Consider the following 25,247-nt stretch of genomic DNA (forward strand, 5'->3'; position numbering starts at 1 on the left):
ATCTCAACATCAACTAAAAATAAGATATATTTATAAATGACTGTGTTGTGGAATTCACTTACAATTCTGCTTCATTAAACTTTGATTACTAAATTCTTAAGCATTTACACATCTACAAGAACAAGAGGTGTGATTTCACATCCCTTGCAACCCACACGAGAGCTATACGTTTAATTCAACGAATGATAGCACACATACTGAGCTCAATAATAGCTGCCGTTGCTGGCCCCCAGCCAGACCCCACCGGAAACAGACTTGTGGTCGGACAAGGTTGGGCTTGCTTCCTGTTACGACACGAGAGAAGGTGCACCATGTTTGTGTATCTGAATGTATATGGAGGAGACGGAGGGAGGAATGGGACAGAGCTAAAGCTGTATGTATTCGGTAAAGGAGGAATGAATCGCTCACGCTAGCCAAAGCGGTGGACGTTGGCTCACTTATGTGCTTCAGACATTGCTTGAGTTTGGGGATGTGTTCCGACAGGATTACAGAGTGCTCTTATTTTCACCTCACTCCATCACAGTCACAGAGTGACCTTGCGGGATGTTGGTGTCTTGTGAAATTATGTTGAATAGTGAAGCACCGGCCTGGCTCCCAGCTGAGCACGGTCAGGGCTGCTTTTATCTTTCTCACTGTCCTTCACCTCATGCATCCCGTGTATCAGTCAGCACCACCAGACCCGCACACAAATCACTCGTGACTCCTCAGAACTACCCTGTGAGCCTAGGAGGCATCGTTTTCCCCAAGTTACTCATAAAACATCTGAATCCCCTGGAAGTCCAGTGGCTTGCCCACGGACCCACAGTGAAGAACGAAAGCTATTTATTATAAAAACATAATTAGGTCAATAAGTCCACACACTAGAAACAGTGAGAGGTTTCAAAGGAAGCAGAGACACAAGTGGTCGAGGGGAAGCTGAAAGTCTTTTGGGGTGTCATTGAAGGAGTGACGGAAATTCACAAAGAGTTTTCCTGGGTGGGTGGTGTCTGGGAGTCATCCAGGTCCTCTGTGAGCAAAGGCAAGAGGAAGAGTGAGAGCACAGGAGCGGCACAGCAGGAGTGACAGCTGGTGTAGACAGAATAGGCAACAGTCCAGAGCGGAGGATAAGGGTGCCAGGCTGGGGTGGGGTTGGAGGAGCAGGCTGGAGAAGGGCGCGCTGAATTCATCACTGCATGTTTTTGACCCAGGACTGAGGGTTATTCCCAGCTGGGCTGGGATGTCTGCAGTAAGAATGAATATCTACTGAGCTTTAAAATTTTTTTTAATGTTTGTTTATTTTTGAGAGAAGACAGAGAACATGAGCGGGGGAGGGGCAGAGAGAGAGGGAGACACAGAATCCGAAGCAGGCTCCAGGCTCCAAGCTGTCAGCGCAGTGCCCGACACGGGGTTCAAACTCACAAACCACGAGATCATGACCTGAGCTGAAGTCAGACGCTCAACCGACTGAGCCACCCAAGCGCCCTTCTATTGAGCTTTTAGTGTCAAGTATTCATTTATCTATTCAGCAGGCACTTATTGAGTATTGTGCCTTAGGCAATGAGGTACATTCAGGGGAATCAGTCACGGGTATGACGCTTTCCTTTTTTTAGGGGGTATCACCACTGGACATTCGAATAGTACTTTATAATCCAGCTTCTATTCTGGTGAACACATGAACAGAGATCCAAGGGCCTCCAGGAGAAGGAACACCAAACCCTTTATGGGCGTGAGAGAAGGATTTATGCAGTAGGTGATGTTGGGGCCCAGAGCCCAAAGCATGAGGAGCAGTTTTCAGGCAGGGAATCCATAGATGATGCTGGACGGAGAAGGACAGCAGAAGGATCAATAAATAAACCACGAGGACTGAGGAAAGTGGTTACAGACAGTGGTCAGAAGGATGCTGGTGATCCCTGAGCTATTAATGTCAGGAGAACTCTGGGGAAGGAGATTAAGGCACAAGGGATTGCATATTTTTTGGAAATGGAACAAGCAGGAGCAGTGACTGCTGGCCCCCTTCCTCAGGAGAGTAGGCATGGGTATGTGATAGGAGGGGAGGAAGCTTTGGAATATGCACACGGCGGATATGGAGTGAGCAGGTCTGTTTTCATTAAAACGCCTTTCTAGGAATAGTATATATAGCAGTGCTACATTCCTAAGAGTGTCAGCAAATAGCCAAAAATAATAAGGCCTGAGCCCTAAAATACTAGTGTTAGAGTCAATTCATAAATTCTGACATTTCATGAATAAAATTTCATGGTTGCAATCAGAGCGCTATAAATAAGTAAAGGCATAAAGGAATATCTATATGTATATATACACGTACATATATATGTGTGTCTATGCATATGTATGAGAGAGAGAGAGGAAAAGAAGAATCTTATGCTACAGGACACCTTAGATTCATGTGTACAGAGGTCCTCAGACATTGCTTAGCTTACATCAGAATCATCCAGAGAGCTGGCTAACTGCCACCTAATACTGCAGGCTGGACACCTACCCTGCCTTAATACTCATTCCCCCGGTCACGGACACTCAGATTGCTTTCAGCCATCAGCCACCATGAGGCAAAGAGCATGGCCCTTAAGTACCTATGCAATAATTACTTCGGGATCTATAACCAGAGACAGAATCGCTGGGTAATAGGGTATTCGCACACTACTGCTTCATCAATGATCCTACTACATAATGCAAGGGTGCTCTCACAAACAGCTGTACTGGTCTGCACTCCCGCCAGCAATACGTGAGGGTCCCTACATCCCCATATTCCTGCAACACATGGTCTTATCAGCTTCCTGAATTTCGTTAGCCTTTGAAGCACAGAGTAGTATCTCATTTCTCATTGTCTTTTTCGGGAATAATCTTGAGCATCTGTTCATCTATTTGGTTTTTCTACCTTAACTTGCTGACTGCATGATCTTGGGGGTCACTTCACCTTTCTAAGTTGTCTCTTCTATAAAATGGGGGAAAAGTAAACCTCTCTCTCTCTCACAGGAAGGTCATGAAGTGAGAATAATGCATGCAGAGTGATTTGTACTAGGTCTGGAAAGTAGTAAGCTCTCCAGAAAAGTTAGCTATGTTTGTTGTTATTCTTGGATTTTTTAAAAATACATACGTTTTATCAAAAGGCAAATTTAGAAAGCCTTTAGGCAATTGGGTTATTAGAAAATTGCCAATAATCAGAATTCAGTTAGAGGATATTCTCCTGAGGTCCCTGGAACCCACGGTGAAGGGAGATCAAGAGAAAGTGCATAGATGATAACGTCCAGATAATTGGTAATCTCAAGGTAATTGATAACGCCAGGACAAGGGAGTTTTGGTAGTGGAAGGAGGCTAACGGTAGATGAAAAAAAGAATGATATATCTTGCTCTTCCTTTTTTTGTTTACATTTCTATGGTATTATAATCACATCATTAAAACTTGCCACGTAGAGGAAGTTAAAAAAAAAATCCATGAGTTTATCACTTCATGAAACCACCATTAAAACTTTGATGGATCTTCTGTATTCTTATCATGCTTAACTCTCAATTAACTTATAAGTATGCTGATCATACAATCATGTATCATATTTAAGTAATGAAGAGAGCATACTAATTTTTCAATAGTCTGCAAAAATCACCATTTTAATTGCTTCATAATATTCCGTCAAGTGCATGTGCCAGGGTAATTATACTTCAAAGCTTGGGACTTGAAAGTAATTCAGTGTCCTCAAAAATGTATAGTATAAATTACAAATTATTTTAATCAAATGTATTTAGACATGCTCACATATCTTAGTGTAAGCCAATGTGCTGAGAAATACCTTATATTTGTACAGCCCCATAGAGAGTAAACACTTTCGGTAATATTATCTTCAAGTGGAGCTGTGATCGGGGCAATCTGGGTATTATTACTGTGTTAGAGATGAAAGAACCAGCCAAGGCTCCGTGTTTAAGAACGTGCCTTAGATCTGACCTTTGGAAGACCCCCTACAGGGATTCCATTCCCCGGTGCATTTCCTTAATACAACATCATTCTACTTCTTAATCGAAACAGCTCGAAGTAAAGTTAACCAAGAGACCGAATCAGAATCTCTAGTGCATGTGGGTGTTTGGAAAGCTTGAGTAATCATTCTTAAGTCGCTCGATACATGGTGTCTTTTTGTAAGGCTCTGTCAGGATTTTTGTGACCGTCAAATGAGTATGTGAAATTGCGAGGCACAGTGAATAGACACATTCGAAATTTAAGATTTAATACAAGACTTGCAGTGCGCGTTACATAAACACATTACGACTACTTCAGAACTTATGACGAGGACATTATGGTAAAGAATTTGTGATAAATGTGTGACAAAAGCATGTAGTTCAAATAAGGAAATAATTTAACTTCTCCAATTCTGAATAGAAAATGGCACAGAATTAGTAGAATGATCATGTGCAGTTGTGTTTTTTTTAATTTTTTGATGTTTATTTTTGAGACCGAGAAAGAGGGAGAGCGTCCATGAGTCGGGGAGGGGCAGAGAGAGTGGGAGGCACAGAATCCAAAGCAGGCTCCAGGCTCTGACGCTCAACTGACTGAGCCTCCCAGGGGCTCCCGATCAAATGCAGTTGTTAATGAGCTTCTCATCAACAGAATTGTGTTTTCTCAGTATGTCACTCTCTGTGAGCACTTATCTTCACTAGCAGAGGTGACATTAGGTTACAATATTCTAGAGACCATCATAAAACCACACCAGAGTTGCAATTACTCCTTCCCTGTGGTCATCGAGGTCTGACCAGTATAATCGTTGAGCAAAATAAAGCAGAGAATTGCAACTTTCAGTATCACCAGTTTCTAAATAAATTACTTTGGAAGCATAATGTATAGCATGTAAATGTCCCCCAGATTATACTTTTTTACATAGCTAAAGAATATAATATATGGAAACTGAGAATTTTATCAAGCATAATCAATCTTGATTACTAAATAAAACAGTTTTTGTGGTGCATTGAGAGCTTTTAAGTTGACTAGACAGATTAAAATAAATTTCTTGTCTGTCCATTAGGAAACTTACAATATATACCTATGATAAGTAGAAAGTTAGAAAGGGAAATATTAGCTTGTGAATAGACTAGGCTTCTTATGTACACCACTTCATTTAATTTTTACAGCAATCTCTGCCCACATTTATTCTGTATACACAAGTAAACAGAATGGCAAAATGAACACTCTTGGACACATTCCCCAGATGTCAACTAATGGCCGGTCCTGCCCTACCCATCTCCCCCATATACTGTCTCCATTAAATTATCTTGAAACAAATAATAAGCATGCTAATCTTTCATCCTTAACTATTTCAGTTTGAATCTCTGAAAGGTAAGAGCCTTTCTTAAAACAGAACCTTGAAAAATTCAACAGTAACTCATTTACATCCTTGAATATCCCATTGGTTTTCAAATTTCCGAGTTAACTGAAAAATGCATTTCCTTTTGCCAGTGTGCACATAGAGACTATAACTTTTCAAAGACAGCAATCTAATAAAAAATAAAGATTTGTCTTAAGGACTGTTGATATCACAGCCTGTTCTCTGTGCGTATACTCTGTGTAGTGTTGCCTCATTTACACCTGTTACTCAATTGAGAGGTGAGTCCCAGAGAAGTTGCTAAAGGTGCATATGTTCAGAGCAGACACTTCTTCCTATTCTTATGGAGCGTGATTTTCATCCCTTAGAGAACAAAGCCAGAGTAGGTCATGGTGTCTGTCATTCCTGTATTCGTAAATGTTACATTTGTGACCTAAGAATTTTTGACTGTTCTGGAAGAAGTCAAAAGAAAATTTGAATGTATTTTAGAACAATAAACTCTATGGTACATATTGCATTAAGATAAATGTTATTTACCTGTTAAATAATAAGCCTCAATATGTGTCATTGGAATTCTAGTAGAGGTTGCCCTCAGAGTCATTCATTTTAGTTTTTTTTAATCTCTGGAGAGGAAGACATTTTATCAGTTTCTTAAGGAAGTAGTTAATGGTTATTCTATTATATATATTATATACTATAAATAATGTAGTTTCAAATAAGGAGAATTTGAAAACCTGTACAATATCATTGAAACCACATGCCTTGTATTTAATAAACTGACTTTGAGGATGCATACAAACATCTCTAATAAAAGTTATGTATGTTTAAATTTATTACATACTTTTGAAATGTTTTTAAAATGTTCGTCAAGTAATCTCAGTTGCACTGAAACAAATAATACGGGCATTTAGGAACCTCTTATTGCTGCATTGGTACTACAATTACACAGACTGAAGTATAATTCCCCAAGTTTTTATTCAAACGCTAACTAGTTAGAAAAGGATAACTTTGCATTCATGAAGTTAAAACTATTTTTATTTAAGCGACTTTTCTGGGAAGTATTTTCTTGATATTTTTTTGTCTTGGGGTTAAAAATACTGTCCATGACCCCCAAGTAAGTATTAGGCTTTATTTCCTAAATGGGATTGTCACTTTGATGAAGGACATTCAGAGGAGCTGCTGTTTCTCTTTTGACTGTGTAGCTGGGAGACTCAGATACTAAACCCAAATAACGCCATTCGGTCACTCTCATTAGCTGTGAATGGCAGTGTGTGTGCCGTGTGCCGGCACGTGATCGCCACACCACAGCAACCACAAACTGCAATTTATTGTTATTATGAGCCAGGCAGATGTTAACCTCTTTATTTTACTTAATTTGTAGTTCAAACTTTGGAAGTAATTATTTCTATCCCCAATTTATAGATGAAGAAACAGAGGCTTAGGAATATATCTCCTTCAAGTTTCTCCAGCTAATAAGATCCCTAACTATTATGAGCCACAATTGTCGGCCACTGTCTGTCCTTTTCCAGGGCCAACCAAGGTGTCTTGGTAAAAAGTTTGGATGGATATCCTTAATTTCTCTTTACGGAGAGGGGGTGAGGGCATTATTAATGTTTCAGTTGTTGTTGGAATAATGATCATTGGGGCTTGAAAAAAGTTGTCTATAGAGGGAAAAGCAGTATTTGAACACAAAATAAATGAGTTTATGTCGTCTGGGTTGAGTAGGGAAAAGAACTTCCCAAATTGCAGACATCCTAGCATTAAAAATGGAGCACATGCATTAAGGCATTTAAGTTCTCTGTGTTCTTTGTTCCATTTATCTATATCAAGGTACCCATGGGTATGGGAGCCACTTACTGGTTTGTTTTCTTGTTTTGTTACATCTGGCAGTGTTTCAAAAGGCAATGCAGGTAGGCAGGTGTTATTATTGATTGAAATAAAAACAGTTTTGTGCCAGTCTCTCTAACCCATTGTCTGCTGCATGCATTTATTCAGCTTCTGCTCCCATAGGGCATACGAGTGGGTCTCTTTGGTGAAGAATAGGTTAAGAAAGTGCACATTTCACTCCCTGATTGCATTATTACTAAATAAAGTAGGCTCTTCTTTGTGTAATGAAACTTTAATTGTGTGACCAAATTATACAGACTCTGAAGGTCAAACGACCCAAAATAATACCACATTGTATTTTAGTCCATGTGTTCTAAAAATATTTGGTGAAATTTAAAGTTGGCACCAATGTGAAAAGGAATACTTTAGAGGCCATTTATCTTTGTATCTGCTAAGACTGAGGGTTACAGTTAGACATGGCCGGTAATATAGCTTCTCTGAGTGACAAGCTTGTAGGAAAGTTTAGATGTTGATCTAAGTGAAGGTACATTGTTCACCAGTTATATATTGTATATGGTATTTAATGTACATCACAATGTGCATTGCAATATACATTAGTGTGCATACAATATACATTAGTACTATAATGTATTTAATGTATGTTAAATAATGAATGGCTTCAGAGACCAAAATGAGAGCCTAAAGCTGTAAGGAACCCTAAGGGCTGATTGAACTCTATCCAAGCTTTTAAACAGTTCAGTTTTGAAAATTGAGTATAATGAAGTGGGTATTTTGTTTTATTCTGCTGGAAATATTGGTTGCTTTTTAAGTGTCTTTCTAAAACACGTATTGAAGTTTGTACTTGGAAAAAATGATTAGCAGTCATTTAATAAATAAACGGCATTTTGAAGCACCCTGAAGACTAGTCAATATATTGGAAAGACTGTATAGAAACATTAATAGAAGGTAGAGGTGAGAAATAATTTATTTTAAATTTTATAATATCTCTAATAGAGAACAGTAGTTTTCTTTCATCACTGAACAATAGTTATTTTAATATGTCATAAGAATGCCATTATTCCTTGTAATATTAATGGTAAAAAGAAAGATGTTAATGGAGCTCTTTATGGTATAATGCATGAAAAATTATATGATATCTAAAATCTGAAGCTGAAAGGTACTTCTCATGGTGTTCTTAATGATCTATAGAAAAGCACAAAAGTGAAAAATACAGTTTTAATGAAGTATTCTTCAGAATCTTATCTTTTTGCTTTTGGATAAATACATGCAAATTTAAATCTTGACTGTCTTCACTGAACTATCTTTTAAAGCATTAAGGACTTACTGCTTTGACAAAGTTGGCATAATTATTTTCATTTAACTTTTCACAGTGAAGTGCAACACACATCCAAAGAGACAAAAGGTGCACGCACACACACACACACACACACACACACACACACACACACATCAGTGAATTATCAGAAAGTGAACATACTTATGTCAATATTACCTCGGCCAAGAATATTACAATATCTCAAGCATCTCCTTTCATCCTTTTCTGATCACTACCACCTCTCTCTTCTCCCCAAGTCATCACCATCGTGACTGTTAATGCTTGTTTTGAATTATATACCCAACAAGTCATGTAACATACACTTCTTTACATCTGGCTACCTGGGGTAACATTATGTTGTATATAATTGATTTGTTTTCATTGCTTTACAAAATCCCGTTATATAAACATATCTGAATGTGTTTATCCGTTCTACAAATGGATGTGTGAGTTGGATTTGGAGACTGTCCTGAATAATTCTTGAAGAACATTCATGTGCATTTGGTGCATAATGCTTGCTTTTGTGGTGGGCACGCTCTTGAGAAGGGAATGGCTGGCACATAACGTAAGTGTGTGTTTACTTTTAGTGGAACGCGTGAAAGACTTTTTATGGAGATTGTGTTAATTTACACTCCCAACAGCAGTGTTAGAAAAATTCCATTTCTTCCACATTCTTGACAGCATTTGGTATTGTCAGTTTTCTTTTAATTCTAGCTTTATGTTGTTTCCCCCAGTTTTAGCGATTCTGGTTGGTGTGCGGAACTTTCTCTATGGTTTTAATTTGCACAGCCCTGTGCCTAATGAGGTTGGACACCATGGCATGGGTTTGTTAGTAATTTCGGTATTTGCTTGTCCCTTTTTCATTATTGCTTTAGAGTTCTCTCCTAAATTCTGTACACTAATATACTGAAAACTGGATTCTTCCATTCTTTGGCTTCTCTTTTCACTATTTTAACATCTTTCAGTGAACACAAGTTCTTAGTTTCATATATTCTGATTTGTCAGCCTTTCGTCTTATGTGTCAACCTTTCCTTTTGTGTCACGTTCAAGACACCTTTGCCCTCCTCCAGGTTATGAAGATATCCAGCTATGCTGCCCTCTAACACATCTTTGCTAACTTTATAGTTTTGCCTTTCACATTTAGATTTGTGGTCTTACTGGAATTCCTTTCTGTGCATGATTTAAGGGAGTGATCAACCTTCCTTTTTCCCCCTCCTTTCTTTTCTTTTTTCTTCTTTTTCCTCAGTGTGGATGTTTGATTGACCCAGCACTGTACATTTAAAAGAGGTGGTTTATTGTTTGTTTGTTGTTTTTTAACTGCTCTGCATTGCAAACATTGTCAAAATCCTCTCTTCATAGATGTTCAGTCAGTTTCTGGATTCTCTATTCTGTTCCATTGGTCTGTTTGAGGAACCTTCTGCCAATATGACATTCTGTTATTTTTGTGCCATTATGAGACTTGATATCCAGTAAAGAAAATCCTCCAGCTTTGTTTTTCTTCAAGAGTATCTTGGTGATTTCTGTCCCTTTATGTTTCACAAACAATGTATGAGAGTTCTTATTAATTCACATCCTCACCAGTATTTGGTGTTGTCAGTGTTGTGGATTTTGGCCATTCTAAAAGGTGTGTAAAGTCAATTCATATTTATATATAGACTTTCATTCAGCAGGTTTGCTAAACACGCTCTATAGAGTAAAAAAATTTCTATACACATAATCATCCAACGTATGAATGACGGCCGACTTCTTTCTTTCTTTCGAATCCATATTATCTGTTAAATATTTTTCTTACCCTAGTTAGAATATTCACTTCATCGTGAATGAAGGGGTCTGTAGAGAACATACTTTGATTCCCACACTCAAAGCAGATCTCCACATTTCTTCTAGCATGTGACAGCTTGCTGTAAGGTTTTTATAGATATCCTTTGCAGATTTAGAAATTCCCTTTATGGCTAAAAGTTTTAATCATGTTTAGATGTTGAATTTAATCAAATGCTCTTTCTTTTTTTTTTTTTTTTTTTTAATTTTTTTTTTCAACGTTTTTTATTTATTTTTGGGACAGAGAGAGACAGAGCATGAACGGGGGAGGGGCAGAGAGAGAGGGAGACACAGAATCGGAAACAGGCTCCAGGCTCCGAGCCATCAGTCCAGAGCCTGACGCGGGGCTCGAACTCACGGACCGCGAGATCGTGACCTGGCTGAAGTCGGACGCTCAACCGACTGCGCCACCCAGGCGCCCCCAAATGCTCTTTCTATATCTGTTTAGAAGATCATATTTTCTTCAGTTTGATTAATTACATTGAAGGATTCTTAAATATTAAGCAATCCTTATGTTCCTGGAAGACATTTGATTAAGTGATGAGCTATTAAACTTTTTCTTTATTTCTATATACTCTAGCAACTTCACAATTAATTTTACAGGATAGTAAGATCTGTGTTTATGAATAAGATCGGCTTTTATTTTCCTTCTTGTAAGTTCTTTGTCAGATTTTGATATCAAGGTTAGGCTAGCCTCATGAAACAAGTTGGGAAGCATTCTGTTTTTCTACTTTTTGAAGGTGTTTGTATAAGATCAGTGTTATTTTGTCCTTAAATGTTTAGAAGAATTCACAAGGGAAGACATCAGGGCCTGGAATTTTCCATGTGTGAATATTTTTTAATTACAGATTCAATTTTGCCAAGAGAGATAGGTTACTCAGATTTTCCTGTTTTTCATCTGTTTTGGCAGGCTACTGTTTGTTTGGAATTTGTTCACCTAATGTTCAAAAACCTTTCAAAATAACCTCTTATTGTCATTCTAACTTGTATGGGATTATAGTGGGGTTGCTCTTTCGAATTCCTGATACTGATCAGTTGTGTCTCTTTTTTCTTTTCCTTGATCAGTCTAGCTAGGGTTTCAATAATTTCAATGTTCTTTCAAAGCCTTATATCATTTACTTTGTGTTTCATTCTTGATTTTAGTTTACTGTATTTTTTTCCCTAAGGTCTTACCATCCATCCTTTTTTTTTTTTTTGAAATTTATTGTCAAATTGTTTTCCATACAACACCCAGTGCTCAACCATCCATCCTTATTAGTTCATTAATCTTCTGCCTTTTTTCTTTGGGTGCCCATGTACTCAGTACCAGTGACTTCTCATGCACTTGTGATATTGGTAATTTGGGTCTTTCTCTCTTATTTGTTTGGACAACATGAGTAGGGACTTATCAATTTCAGCAAATTTTTCCAAGAAACAGCTTTTGATTTTGTTGACTTTCTCTGTTTTTCTGTTTTTAATTTCATTTATTTGTGCTCTGATTTTTTATTATTTTCTTTTGCTTATTTTTGATTTATATTACTCTACATTCTCTAGTATCGTAGGGTACATTCTCTAGTATCGTAGGGTGGATTTATTTAGATCTTTGCCTTTTTAAAAATGTATGCATTTAGTGCTACAAATGCTGGTATATCTCACAAATTTTGATAAATTATATTTTTATTTTCATTTAGGTCAATTTTTAAAAATTTTACTTGGGACATATGCCTAAACCCTTGGGTTATTTCCAAATATTTTGGGGTTTTCTAACTATCATTCTGTTACTGGTTTCTAGTTCAATCCTGTTGTGATTTGAGAGCATACTTTGTACAGTTCACAATTCTTTTAAATTTGTGAGGGTGCGATTTAGGGCCTATAACGTGGTCCATCTTGATGAATATTTCATGTGATCTTAAGAAGACTGTTTCTGCTGCTGTTAGATGGAAAATTCTAAAATGTCAATTCGATCCAGTTGACTAATACCGATATACACGTCTTCTGTATTCTTACTGTTTTTCTGTCTTTTTGATGTATCAACTACTCCACCTATAATAATGGATTTGTCTATTTCTCCCTGTGGTTCTATCAGCATTTGCCTCATGTATTTTGACCCTTTTGTTGTTACGTGCTATACATAGAGGATTGTTATGCCATGATGCCATGTTGGAAACTTGGCTGCTGTGTCTGTTTATCTCTGATAATCTTTCTTGTTCTGCAGGCTGCTTTGTTTGAAATTAACATGGCTACTCCAGCTTTCTTTAGATTGGTGTTAGTGTTCGGCTAAAATACAAAATGAAAACCAAACTTGAAAATTCCCTGAGCAGACAAAACCATTTAAGCCACATAAGCAAAACTGAATCTAGATTATTCCATGAACGTAAGTGAAACTTAAGTCATTTTCCTAAAGATGGTACAAGATAACTACTTTTAACCATCTGGAAACCCCTATTGTAATAACCAATCACGTAAAGGTTAAACAACTTCCTCATTTTCATTTTATGAGCCATCCTGTAATGCCGTGCTTCTAAGCCTCATAGAGTTTTGGTTTGAAGGCTCCCAGTTCTTTTATTTATTCATTTATTCATTCATTCATTCATTCATTTATTTATTTATTTATTTATTTAATGTTTATTTATTTTTGAGAGGTGGGGAGGGGTAGAAAGAGACAGAGACACAGTATCCGAAACAGGCTCCAGGCTCCAAGCCATCAGCACTGAGCCCAACGCGGGGCTCAAACTCATGAGCCATGAGATCATGACCTGAGCTGAAGTCAGACGTTCCACTGATTGAGCCACCCAGGCGCCCCTGAAACTCCCTGTCCTTGAACTGTTCTGATATGCACAATAAACTCTTACTAATTACTATTTTATTGATCTGGTGGTTTAAATTTTGCTATTTTTAGATTTTTGACATTAGCATGGTAAATCTCTATCCTTTTACTTTCAACATATTTTAGTCTTATATTGAAAGCGAATTCCTTGCAGATGAACTATAGTTGGGTTTCATCATTCTTTATATATAGCCTGACAATCTCTGTCTTTTAATGTAGTATTTAGACTGCAGCTAAATATAGTATTTAGACTGTAGCTTTTAAAGTGATTTTTGATATATTTGGATTAATATCTACTACGTTTGTAACTGTTTTCTGTTTGTTGCATTTGCCTTTTGTTTCTTACTCCCCCTTTTTAATGTGTTATCTGAGTTTGAGAATTTTGTATGATTCAATTTTATCTCTTTCCATACTGATATACTTAAAAAAATTTTTAGTGACTGCCCTTGCCTGTCAAAGTCCATCTTCAAATAACATTATACTACTTAATAAATAGTGCAGGTAACTTAGAATACTCCCAGTCCCTCCCTCTCATTACCTGCAATGTTGCTGCCATGCATTTAATTCATCCAAGTGCTATCATCACCCAACAGATTTTGACTAATCTTTCTTTAAACAGTTATCTTGTAACTAACAATAAAAAATTATTTTATCTTAGGTTCTTTTATTCCTTCTCAAGTGCTCTTCCTTTGTCTGCATGTTTCTGACCTATGTCATTTAACTTTTGTATAAAGAACTTCTTTGAAATATTTTTTGCAGAGCAAGTCTGGTAGCAGTGAATTCTGTTGAGTTTTGTCTGAGAAAGTGTTTATTTTTTCACTTTTGAGAGAGAATTTCTCCAGGTAGAGAATTCCAAGTTTATTTTTACTTCTTTCAACACTTTAAATATTTCACTTCACTCTCTTCTTGCTTGCGTGTTTTCTGATGAGAAGTCCAATATAATTCTTACCCTTGTTCCTCTGTAGGTATGGTGTTTGCTTTTCTCTGGTTCTTTAAAAATGTTCTCTATATCTTTGGCTTTCTGCAGTTTGATTATATTTTGACTCAGTATAGAGTTTGTTTTGATTTCTAATCTGCTTGTTACTCTTTGAAATTCCTGGGCCTACTTTGGGGTCTGTCATTAATTTTGGAAAGTCGTTGGCCATTATTCAAATATTTCTTCCACTCCATTTTCTCTTTCTTTACCTTCTGGTATTCCACTTATGCACATGTTACAATTTTTGCAGTTATCCACAGGTGTTGGATATTCCCTTCTGCTTTTTTCCTTTTTGCATTAGAGTGCAGGAAGTTTATGTTTTCTTATCTTTGAGCTCACTGATTCTTTCCTGGGTTGTGTTGAATTTATTGATGTGCCCGTCAAAGACATTCTCCATTTCTGTCACGGTGTTTTTGATTTATGATATTTCCCTTTGATTCTTTCTTAGAGTTTTCATCTCTCTGTTTATCTTACCCATCTTTCTTGCATGCTGTCCACTTGTCTCATTAGAGCCCTTAGCATATTAGAGTTGTTTTAAATTCGTAGTCTGATAATTCCAACATCTGAGATGTATGTAATTGATGATTGTTTTGTCTCTGCAGTGTGTTTTTTTTCTGGCCTTTTGGCGTGCCTTGCAATTTCTCTGCAAAATGTGGACATGTTGTATTAAATTTTTGTTTGTTTAATGTTTATTTATTTTTGAGAGAGAGAGAGAGACAGCACATGAGCAGGGGAGGGGCAGAGAGAGAGAGGGAGACACAGAATCAGAAGTGGCTCCAGGCTCTGAACTGTCAGCACAGAGCCCGACGTGGGGCTTGAACTCTGAACAGCAAGATCATGACCTGAGCTGAAGTCAGACCCTTAACCAACTGAACCACCCAGACACCCCTGGACATGTTGTATTCAGTAATGGGAACTGAAGTGAATAGAATTTTTGTGTGAGGATTTATATTAACCTGGTGAGGAATTGGGCTGTGTTTAATGTTTGATGTAGGTGTTGTAGGTGCCGGAAGCTTCAAATTCATCTAATACTCTTAGATGAATTTTTGTCTCTCCTCTTGACTTTGGGGTCCTCTTCAGAGGTGGTCCGTGTTTACAGTGCTTTCAGCTGTTATCCAGTATTATTATACTGGAGTTCTGCTGGTTGGATGTTATGATATGAGGGTATGAGAGCATTCTGTGTTATTGCAGCTAAATGTCAGTGTTTGTAGCGGGCTTCTGTCTTGGGACTGTGACCTTCACTAGTGTGTCTCTAGGGGTATAGCTCTTTCCCTTCCTGCCCTTACTTCTTTTCCTGGCTCTTGACTCCTGTTGACTGTTCCCTTGGGTGGGACAGGGAGAGTAGGGAACCCAGAGTGGGAAGAATGTTCTTCCCTAATGGGGATGAGGCTCTGGCAAAGTCTTTCCTCCTAGACAGTAGGCCTTTGTTGTGCAGAACACTTGGGGCGTATTTCACAATAATTACCTTTCCCTTACCCTGCCAGAGCCAGGAGGGAATCTTTTTCTGATCTTCATGGAGAACGTGAAAGTTTCCTAAAAGTCAAGTTCACAGAAATGTAGGGCCCTCTAAGACTGTGGTCCCCAGGAGTTTCTCTCTCTCTCTCTGTCATGCCAGCTCACCCTCAGCCTCCATCAGTTTATCACTATTACCTCATAAGCAACCCTATCAGTTTCTGGCACCAGTGGCAGATCTCGGTGAACAGATCTTGGCTCTGACTCTTTGGATCGTCTTATCTCTCCAGATTCCAGGGCGATAGTTTGCCATGGTTTTAGTCAGCTCAGGCTGCAGTCACAAAACACTTCAGACTGGTGGGTGGCTTAAACAAAACAGACCTTTAGTTTTCACAGTTGTGGAATTGGGAAAGTCCAAGGTCAAGTTGCTGGCTAATTCAAACCATTCCTGGTCAGAACCCACTTCCTGGCTTGCAGACATCAGCCTTCTCAGTGTCTTCCACTGGCTCTGGTCTCTTTTCTCATGATTATGACGCTAATCCCATCATGGGGGCCTGCCCTCATGACTTCATCTAAACCTAATGACACCCCAAAGGCCCCACTTTCAAGTACATCACATTGGGGTTAGGGCCTTAATATGAATTTTGGAGGGACACAATCCAATCCATAGCACCAAATAACCTAAGTTTTCTGACAGGTCTAAGAAAGGTCATTGATTTTCAGTCTGTCTGACTTTGTTGTTGCTTAGAGTACAGTCATGATTTCCAAGCTCTTTAAATACAGAGCTGATGCCTTTCCTGTTTACTAGTTAGTATGTGTGTGTGTGTGTATATCCACGACTCTGAATTTCCCTTTAAGAACAGTTTTCACTGCTGCTTTCTTACTTTCTGTGGTGTGTAGGACATTATGTATGAAAAATGAAAACACAATTTGCGACCTAGAAAGATATCTTTCTACAGAATGTAACTACATTTGCTTCTGCAGGTAGAAATGAGCACCAGACTTTTCTGACTATCTTAATGTTATTTCACAGATTGAGAAGGTAGGAAGCTGAATTTTAGTCCCTCTAAGGAGTTGTCTGTGTGTGACTTACCCTTTGTCCTAAGCTGTAGACCCTCTGAGTTCCAATACAAAATCTGTGGAAGCTTACAGGATATCCTCATCCTTGGGGGACCTAGATCTAAAATTTTGTCTTTAACCCTGTGCAGTTGTAAAAAGATCTGATGTTCAGGTTCTTTCTGTCTCAGGTTCTATTCAGGAATCCTAGAAAGAGAAAAGGGTCTCAAAGGTAGGGCTCTATTTTATTGTCTTTGAGCGCTTCATTCCCTATTTTTTATTTTGCGCAACTTTTCTAGCAGGAGGATTGTTCAGAATTTCCTAGTCTACCACTACCATAATATGATGATTTTTTTAAAGCTAAAAGTTATCTTTCAATAAAAATTTAGTCTTCCAAAAAACTAGACATATCTTACCCTAATATAAATTTAAGAGTAATGACCTATCCATGTGTCTTCCATAAAACAATTTATTGCTGTCTCTGAACAATAGTTACAAACTATAGCCAAGGCCGTATCGTTCATGTGCTTTTTTGCTCTTGCCGTTCGATTCTTCCATCTTGAGAAGTGAAACATTCGATGCTAAAAGGGATAAAACAGTGTATTTTACAACTTGGTTTCTTCACAGATTCTAATATAATGGGCAAGACATGGGACCTTACTGAAATACTACCAAGAATTTGGTATCCCTGCAAATAAATATTTTAAAGACAGTATTTTCAGAGCAGAGGGGGTGGTAGAAACTGATTTTATGTCAATAAAATTCTGTATTCTTATTTTGAGATTTGAGACTTATCATAAACACAGAACAACCCTTAACTTTCTAATTTGATTCCTCTGCTCTCATTGCTATTTCTTTATTACAATTAATGAATGACATTCACACTCACTTAAGAGAGAATCAGCATTTATACATAGAGTTACAATGGGCTTATTCAACATATGTTTACAAGTTACTTACTTGGGTTTATGCTAGCAAATTTCCCACTTTCCAGTTGTTATTTTTTCTTTGCCTTCTCAGTTTTTTTAATTTTTTGTTTTTTAGACGAGACAGTCTCTTGGGAGGCTCAGTGCTGCACTTGGTAAATATTTATAACCAACACCATAAAACAAAGGTCTGACTTCCATTAGACAGCATGTTGTTATGATGCATTCAGTGTCCGCCTGTCAGCTGACTGTGTCAAAATGAGTTGTTCTTGGAAATAGGTCATATGTGAGTCACATGAATTCTCATAACAAGAGGGGTCAGAGGATTTTCATGTTTGCCTGCTGGTCATGTTGAATTTATATTCGTATTGCTGTTTATTTTGGTGGGAGCTAAACCAATTTTTATGTAATTACACAGCCTGCTATGTAACTACATGTAAGTGGTCCCATGTTTCTGATTTATTACAGAAGTGTTTTGGATCCCCTTATGAACTGCCATATGGGCATTTCCCTTTATGCATCTTGACTTTCATAGATGAGTTGCTCAATTAATATTTATAAAACAGATGAATGCTGTTATACCTCTTCATAAACTTTAGAATCATTATGGACATACTTAAAATCTTGTGAAGAACTTTAATTCATTAACTCCATAAATTATCTCGGTTAGAATGCATTTTTAAACCATCTATGAATACCTCATTGAGCTTGAAAATCAAGTCTCCAAGAAAAGAAAAATACAATTAAGGCTTTTTGATTTTTGTCACATAAGACACATGACCTTAATTCTCCTTGTAGGTGTTTCATACATTTGATGAAATACTGGCATATTCTTTTGCATTTCATATCTGTGAGGAAGTTATCATTTTATGTACGAGTCCTATTGATGATTGAACGTTTGTCTTTTCTTTTTATTCTACTCCAGTAATTCTGAGAAAATGTAAAGTTTATGGAACCATGCTTTTGTCTATAATAGTTAACTGGGAGAGCTGTGTTCAGCGATCATCTGAGTCGTATTACTCTCAATATGTCAAAGATTTTAAATGTAAATTACGAGAAAGAGTGGGGGGAGCCTCAGATAAAATATCAAGCTTCCTCTAGGGCGACTGGTTAGCTTTCATGTTCTTTTGGAAGGAAGCCTATTGATAGTTTAGCTAAATTATGTTCTCTGGAGTCAGCAAAGCCTAGGATTAAATCCTTCCTCTGCCACTTCTTAGCTGTGTGGCTTTAGACACATAACTTCTATAATTTTCATTATCCTCAATTTTAAAGTGGGTGCAAAAATGACTATCTTACAGAGTTGATGGAAGTATTACAGCTGCGTAATGCATTTCTCCTGCACCTGACCCTGAGTACAGATTTGCACACTGAAGACCTTTAGACTGGTAACACAGAACACGTTTGCTACATATTTCTCCCCTTAGAAGTTAGCCCTGGTGAACCCTTCTCCTAAAATCTCTTCCCTCTCTAAAGTTTTGCAATGATATAGGGAGGGGAAAAGAGCATGGCTTATTCACAAGCCAGAAAATTTTTCAAAATCAGCTAAAGACCAAAGCACAAATTGGCTTGGCATGCATTAGAAATGCAGATTCCAGGGCCCCACTTGCCCTGGGGTTCAGCACATGGGGTTCAGGATCTAGAAATTACATTTTTAAAATATAATTTATTGTCAAATTGGCTTTCATACAACACCCAGTGCTCCCAACAAGTGCCCTCCTCAATGCCCATCACCCACTTTCCCCTCTCCCCTGCCCCATCCAACCTCAGTTTGTTCTCTGTATTTAAAAGTCTCTTGTGGTTTGGCTCCCTCCCACTCTGTTTGTAACTTTTTCCCCCTTCCCTTCCCCCATGGTCTTCTGTTAAGTTTCTTAAGATCCACATATGAGTGAAAACATGATATCATGTGTTTTCACTCATATGTAGAAATTGCATTTTTAAACAGCTCCTCAAGTAATTCTAACAGACACCAAAGTTCAGAATCTATAATAAAAGGAAAGACAGGAGTGCCTGAGTGGCTCAGTTGGTTAAGGTCTGACTTCCGGCTCAGGTCATGATCTCCCAGTTTTGTGGGTTTGAGTGCCTCATGGGGGCATCAGAGGCTGCACTAACATTATGGAGCCTGATTCTGTATCTCTCTCGCCCTCTGCCCCCTCCCCCACTCACACTCTTTCTCTCTCAAAAATGAATAAACATTAAAAAAAATTAGGAAAAAAGTGAAGACATAAACATCCACATAATAAATTTATTTTTTTTAATGAGCAACTTTAATCCATGCGTTCTTTATGAACTTGAGATGGTGTGAAAAAAGTATTCATAGCAAGTTGAAGAATATCTCTTAGGCGAGGGAAGTACATTTGAAACCTGATAGTATGCATAGAACTTTTCATTCATTAGGTAATGTCACATCAGCCACATCCCTAATTGACTACCATTCTGAAAAAAAGGGCCCATTTAATACAGAATTCCAAAGCAAAGTCTTTATCTTATGTATTGAAAAAATTTCACCATGAGGAGCAAGACAAGACAAACATTATTGCTCAGTTAACGAATTCTTAATTAATAGCAATGATTCCTGTTCTCTGGCTGACATTGATCCTAGGAAGTTATTTAAGGTACTCAGAGCATTCCAAGATAGTGTTCTGCCTGTTCTGTCACTGAACACACTTCCTATGTCTGCATCTTCTTTCATTATACTGATTATTATAAAATTAAAAATGTTCATTTAGAAAAAAACCCCAGATGTGACCGGAATGTGCTAAATACCCCATATCCCCCACCTCACAAGTTCCCTCACCCTTTGTAAGAAAAAGCTGCTTAAAAGTTTGAATGTGCCAAGACATTTTTATTACGTATATAAGCTAAGCACCTTATATTTCTTCTTTATGTTCTGAAAATTTACATAGCTCATAAATCGATCAGGTAAAATGTGAACGATTGCCATGCGTGCACCTCCCCCTTCCATTTACCTGTCTGTTGCCACGGCCACTATGTATCTTTCCTCTTAATCCTTTAAGATGTTGAGAACATCGTACTGGCATCTGTCTAAATCTGTGAATGTGCATTAATGTTGAAAAAACATGAGATCTTTTGGAAGGTTATCTAATTCATCATCCAGCTGTTCACTGAAAGAAATCAAAGTTGTATTAGCCTGCCAGAGGCACCCAGGAAAATAGAATCGAAGTGTAAGGCGGTCTGATTAGGATTGAATGTCAGTGGACCAGGGCCTCGACCCGCATTGCCTTTCCCACATTGTCCTGATTTGGGGAGCCTGGAAACACACATGGGGGCATGCGCCCGCACACACACACCACCACCACCACCACCACCACCACCACCACCAATGCCCAGAGTATGAAATTTTGACCAGTGAGAAGGTTGGAGCTTTCTGGAAGGGTCTGATTACAAAGTTAAAATACCTGTGGAATTAAGCAGTGTTCTCCTGTCTATGTTCTGGGAAATAATAGCTAAGAATGAGGGCCTAATATATTTAAAACATACCAGAGAACTATCCCTGTCATGGGAGATACAGTGCACTTTAGCACATTCACAGTTGACATGCTCTTAGAGGTTCTGTAAATAAGACACCTGTTGAATTTTGTTTTGTTTTGAAGCCCAGTCTTTCCCAAACATACGCATCCAACAGGTATCTTATTGTGAACCACTTTGAGCCAAGGCATGTTCTAGGTACTATGGATGGAGGACATGGAAGGTCTTTGCTTTCATGGAGCTCATTTTCTAGTGGGATAAGATAAACAAACAATAATCGAACAGAAGAAGACCCCAAATAATGAGTAATATGAAGAAAATAAAATAGGCAATAAGGTGTGGGGGTGTGCCAGGTATACTGCCTTTGCAACTGTGATTAGCAAGGGCCTGACTTAAGGGGTAATATTTTGACCAAAGCCTAAAGGGCAAGAAGAGCTAGTTGTGCCAGAGACCTTGCGGAGAGAACTTACAGAGCAGCAGAGACAGCTGGTGCAAAGGCCCTAAGCAGCACTGAGCTTGGTTGTTCTAGGGGCCCCAGGGTGGCATAAACCTAATGGAGGGTGTTGTCAAAGAGCGTATGTTTGATAAGGAGATTGAATTTTGTTCTAAGTGGTAAAGAAAGCAGTTGGGGTTACATGGTTTGATTTACGTTTAAAATTAAAACAATTTTTTAAATGTTTGTTTATTTTTGAGAGAGAGAGAGAGAGAGAGCGAGCGCGAGCGCATGCAAGTGGGGGAGGGGCAGAGAGAGAGGGAGACACGGATCTGAAACAGGCTCCAGGCCCCGAGCTGTCAGCACAGAGCCCAACACCGGACTTGAACTCACTAGCCGTGATGTCATGACCTGAGCCGAAGTCGGATGGTTAGCCGACTGAGCCGCCCAGGCACCCACCTTTAAAAATGTTTTTGACTTCTCAGAGAGGAAGAGACTAGGGCTGCATACGGGGTTGGTGACAGGGAACAGGAGGACAAAAAAGGTGAGGACGAGGTCATTGAGATAATTCTGGTGAGATGATTCTTTGTTGAACTGGGTGGTCATAGCTGAGAGGAAGAGAGGTGCCCAGATCTGGGATAGAATTTGGAGGTGCCATCACAGAAGTGCCTGTGGTGTGTGCGCCTGAGAGCTGGTGTATGGAATATTGGTGGAGTGGGAGCAAGAAGTAGGGAATCGATTGATAAGGGGAGTCAAATCAAATTAATTTGACTATGAAACACTGAGCCTTTAAAAAAAATGTATTAGAAAATATTTTGGCCAAATCATAAGAGGCTCTTAAAAGCTGAGAATAACCTGAGGGTTGATGGGGGGTGGGAGGGAGGGGAAAGTGGGTGATGGGCATTGAGGAGGGCACCTGTTGGGATGAGCACTGGGTGTTGTATGGAAACCAATTTGACAATCAATTTCATATTAAAAAATATTTTGGTAAATGCTGCTAAAGGGATATTAGTGAAATGGAAAGAAAAGTAGGTAAATGAGCAGGCTCCCTGTATATAGGTATTCCTAATGTGTTTGCCTTTTTCTTATGCAGTCTACATGAGGCCGGCCGTATTTGTTGATCCAGTCAGTCATGGTCAACAGACCTACCAAGAGCATGAATAGATCCCTTATTTTGTTCCTACATTTGCTGATTGTTACAGTTGAAAAAAAAAAAATCAAAAGAGGGGAAAAGGAGAAAAAAAAAGAAGGAGGAGGAAGGGAGGATGGGTAGTGGAGGAGGAGAAGAAGAAATAAAAAAAATATAAATTATTGAGAGCAACTTCCACTTCCCCTAACTCTTTCATATATGAAAGCGTACCATTCGTCATGGAGGAGAAAAATAAAGTGCTTAGATGTTAGGTGCTCTGGTGTGTGGCTTTTGCAGGTGAACTACGTGGTAGGCAGATGCATCCTGGTTTTGCGGAAGGAGGGTAGCTCTTGGTCTTACCATACAATAGTTTTCCAAATACCAGAGGGTTATTTTCTACCTTTCTGACCTTTCATTTCCTCATCTGCACTTTGTGCCAGCTTAGCATCATTCTCAAGGTCTTTCCAGCTTTCAGATTCTAGAGTCTGTAAGTCTGATTATAGGTCTTCCCAATTGTTATTGCTTCTAATTTCCCTTAACAGTTTTTCTTTTTTAATACAGGCACTTTTGTGTTGTTATTTTTTTTATTAAATCACTTTGACGTACCGGCAGTGCAGTGCGTGAGGTTGAACAGCCTGTTTTCAGAGTGTAGTTCCTTAGTTCTGAACGGGTGATACTTTTGTTTATGTTACGAAGAGGGTAAAATAAAACAGTGGAAACAGGTTCCTAACTTTTATCATTCATCAGTGACTAAGCAACTTCTTTGCTGAATCAGATCCTGCTTTTTTAACGCGGGGAGAAGATTTTCTCAAAATTTGTTTGTGCCATTCACAATGTTAATACCTTTTAAGTATAATTTGCACTTTATAGAAACGTTTATTGAGGGTATCATGTTGAAAGCTGGCTTAATGGGGAAGGTGGAATTTCATCTACTCTCATTATAAAGAAAAGCTTGAGCAATCGTGACTTCTGTGTGAAAGAGGGACATTACAATGTAACTGGTAATAATGATTTTCTTGGAGAAGGCAGCCATTTTTATAGTAAAAAAACAAATCAGACATTGCTTGTGGACACTATAGGTCACAGGGTAAAATGGATATTCTCCAAATGCATTGATTTCTTTCTTTCCCTTTTCTTTTAGGGCTTTTCAGGAAATGCAAATGCAGACAGTGTTGTGTACTATAGACTCCAGCCTTCCATCAAAGCCCGATTTCTGCGCTTCATCCCTTTAGAGTGGAACCCCAGGGGCAGAATTGGAATGCGGATTGAGGTGTTCGGATGTGCATACAGTAAGTGTTTGTTTACCCAACACACTGACGTAGATATCAAAAGAGATGTTTTAAGAGCCAACCTGCACACCAAAATTGACTTTATAGCTATGTAAAGAGATAGAAAAACAGGAATGATCTTTGTGGAAAGCTTGTGTGTGTGTGTGTGTGTGTGTGTGTGTGTGTGTGTGTTGTGCGCACGTGCCCGTGCATGGCAATATTGACTTCAGTATTTAGTGTTATATTTTAAATCAGAAATGGAAGCGTTTTATAGATAGATCAATCCCTACAGAGATAGGTACACACAGCTACCTGTTAATGGACATATGTGAATCCATTTATCCAAATCTAATATTATTAACTAGATCCTAACTTTCAAATATTAGAGTTTCCCCCCTCCATGGACTTATCTGATGATGTTTCACTTAGGCACCCTGAATTTCATAAAAGATACAGTGTTCCATTTAGTATAACCAGTCAAACATTAGGCACCAAAGAATGTTGGTCTCTTTAGCCTAAAAATAATATGCCATGTAACTCACTTATAAATATGCTGTGCCCTCAACATAAATTCATAGAAAAAGTAAAGACCTCTGCTAAAATATAAAATGTGTTTGAAATACTTTCACGTAAAAAATGGTAGAAACCACAGATTTCACTTAGTCTCCTCTTAATGAAGCATTTTATTATATCTTTTTGTGGGGCAGGGGCCTAAGAGTTATTGATAGCCTACCTCAAGCCACACCATCCTGTTAGATGCTCTTTTATTATGGAACAGTGAGTTAGTTAACATGATCTACAATTATCAGATGAGCAGTCTGAGGTTTGGAGAGATTCAGTAATTTGCCCAGTGTCCCACGCCTAGTACACGGAAGAATCCGGAAAAGAGCCTGAGATTGTTCAGTTCCTCTATATCACTATTTAGCTAAAAGCTAAAGCTTTTTAGCCACTAAAGCTTTTGTCACACGTAGTTTATCACTTTTTGATATAAGTCCAGTTAGGTTCCAGTTCACTTCATTTGCATGCAGGCAAGATAGGTCGTGCGCAGGACAGGCGACGTGTTGACGTTGTTGAAACTGTGTCAGACGGACAAACCATGTTGTCCAGACTGCACGTCTCCTTAAGTAGTTAGTGATGTTCCCGGCATCCTTCTCTCCCATCAAAGGTAACTGACTGGCCTTTTGTTCCCATTGGAGCCTACAGAATAGCAATCACAGTGTGAATATCAACAGCAATCATAATCATAGCAATAACACTAATTTTAATAGTACTAAGTCTTTGAAAAATTCTAGAAGTAGCAGCGTTTTCTTGAGTGCTTATTACAGCATTACATGAACAGTTTATAATTTTTTTAAAAGTCCAGGTAAATATTATTAGGTTACTATTCCCTTCCCACCGCCCCCCCCCCCCCCCCCCCCCCCCCCCCCCCCCCCCCCC

The 25,247-nt window shown here is 38.4% G+C and overlaps 1 protein-coding gene across 1 annotated transcript in view; it reads left to right on the plus strand.

Annotated features, from left to right (window-relative positions):
• The window catches only part of CNTNAP4 (contactin associated protein family member 4), a 251,334-nt gene that overhangs the window by 105,549 nt on the left and 120,538 nt on the right, over nucleotides 1-25,247 (plus strand). The window contains exon 4 of the mRNA XM_049622706.1: nucleotides 23,684-23,831. Within this exon, the coding sequence (XP_049478663.1) occupies nucleotides 23,684-23,831 (148 nt within the window). The remainder of the gene's footprint in view (nucleotides 1-23,683; nucleotides 23,832-25,247) is intronic.

Source organism: Panthera uncia (genome assembly GCF_023721935.1).
Source record: "Panthera uncia isolate 11264 chromosome E2 unlocalized genomic scaffold, Puncia_PCG_1.0 HiC_scaffold_20, whole genome shotgun sequence".
Classification (NCBI taxonomy): Eukaryota; Metazoa; Chordata; class Mammalia; order Carnivora; family Felidae; genus Panthera; species Panthera uncia.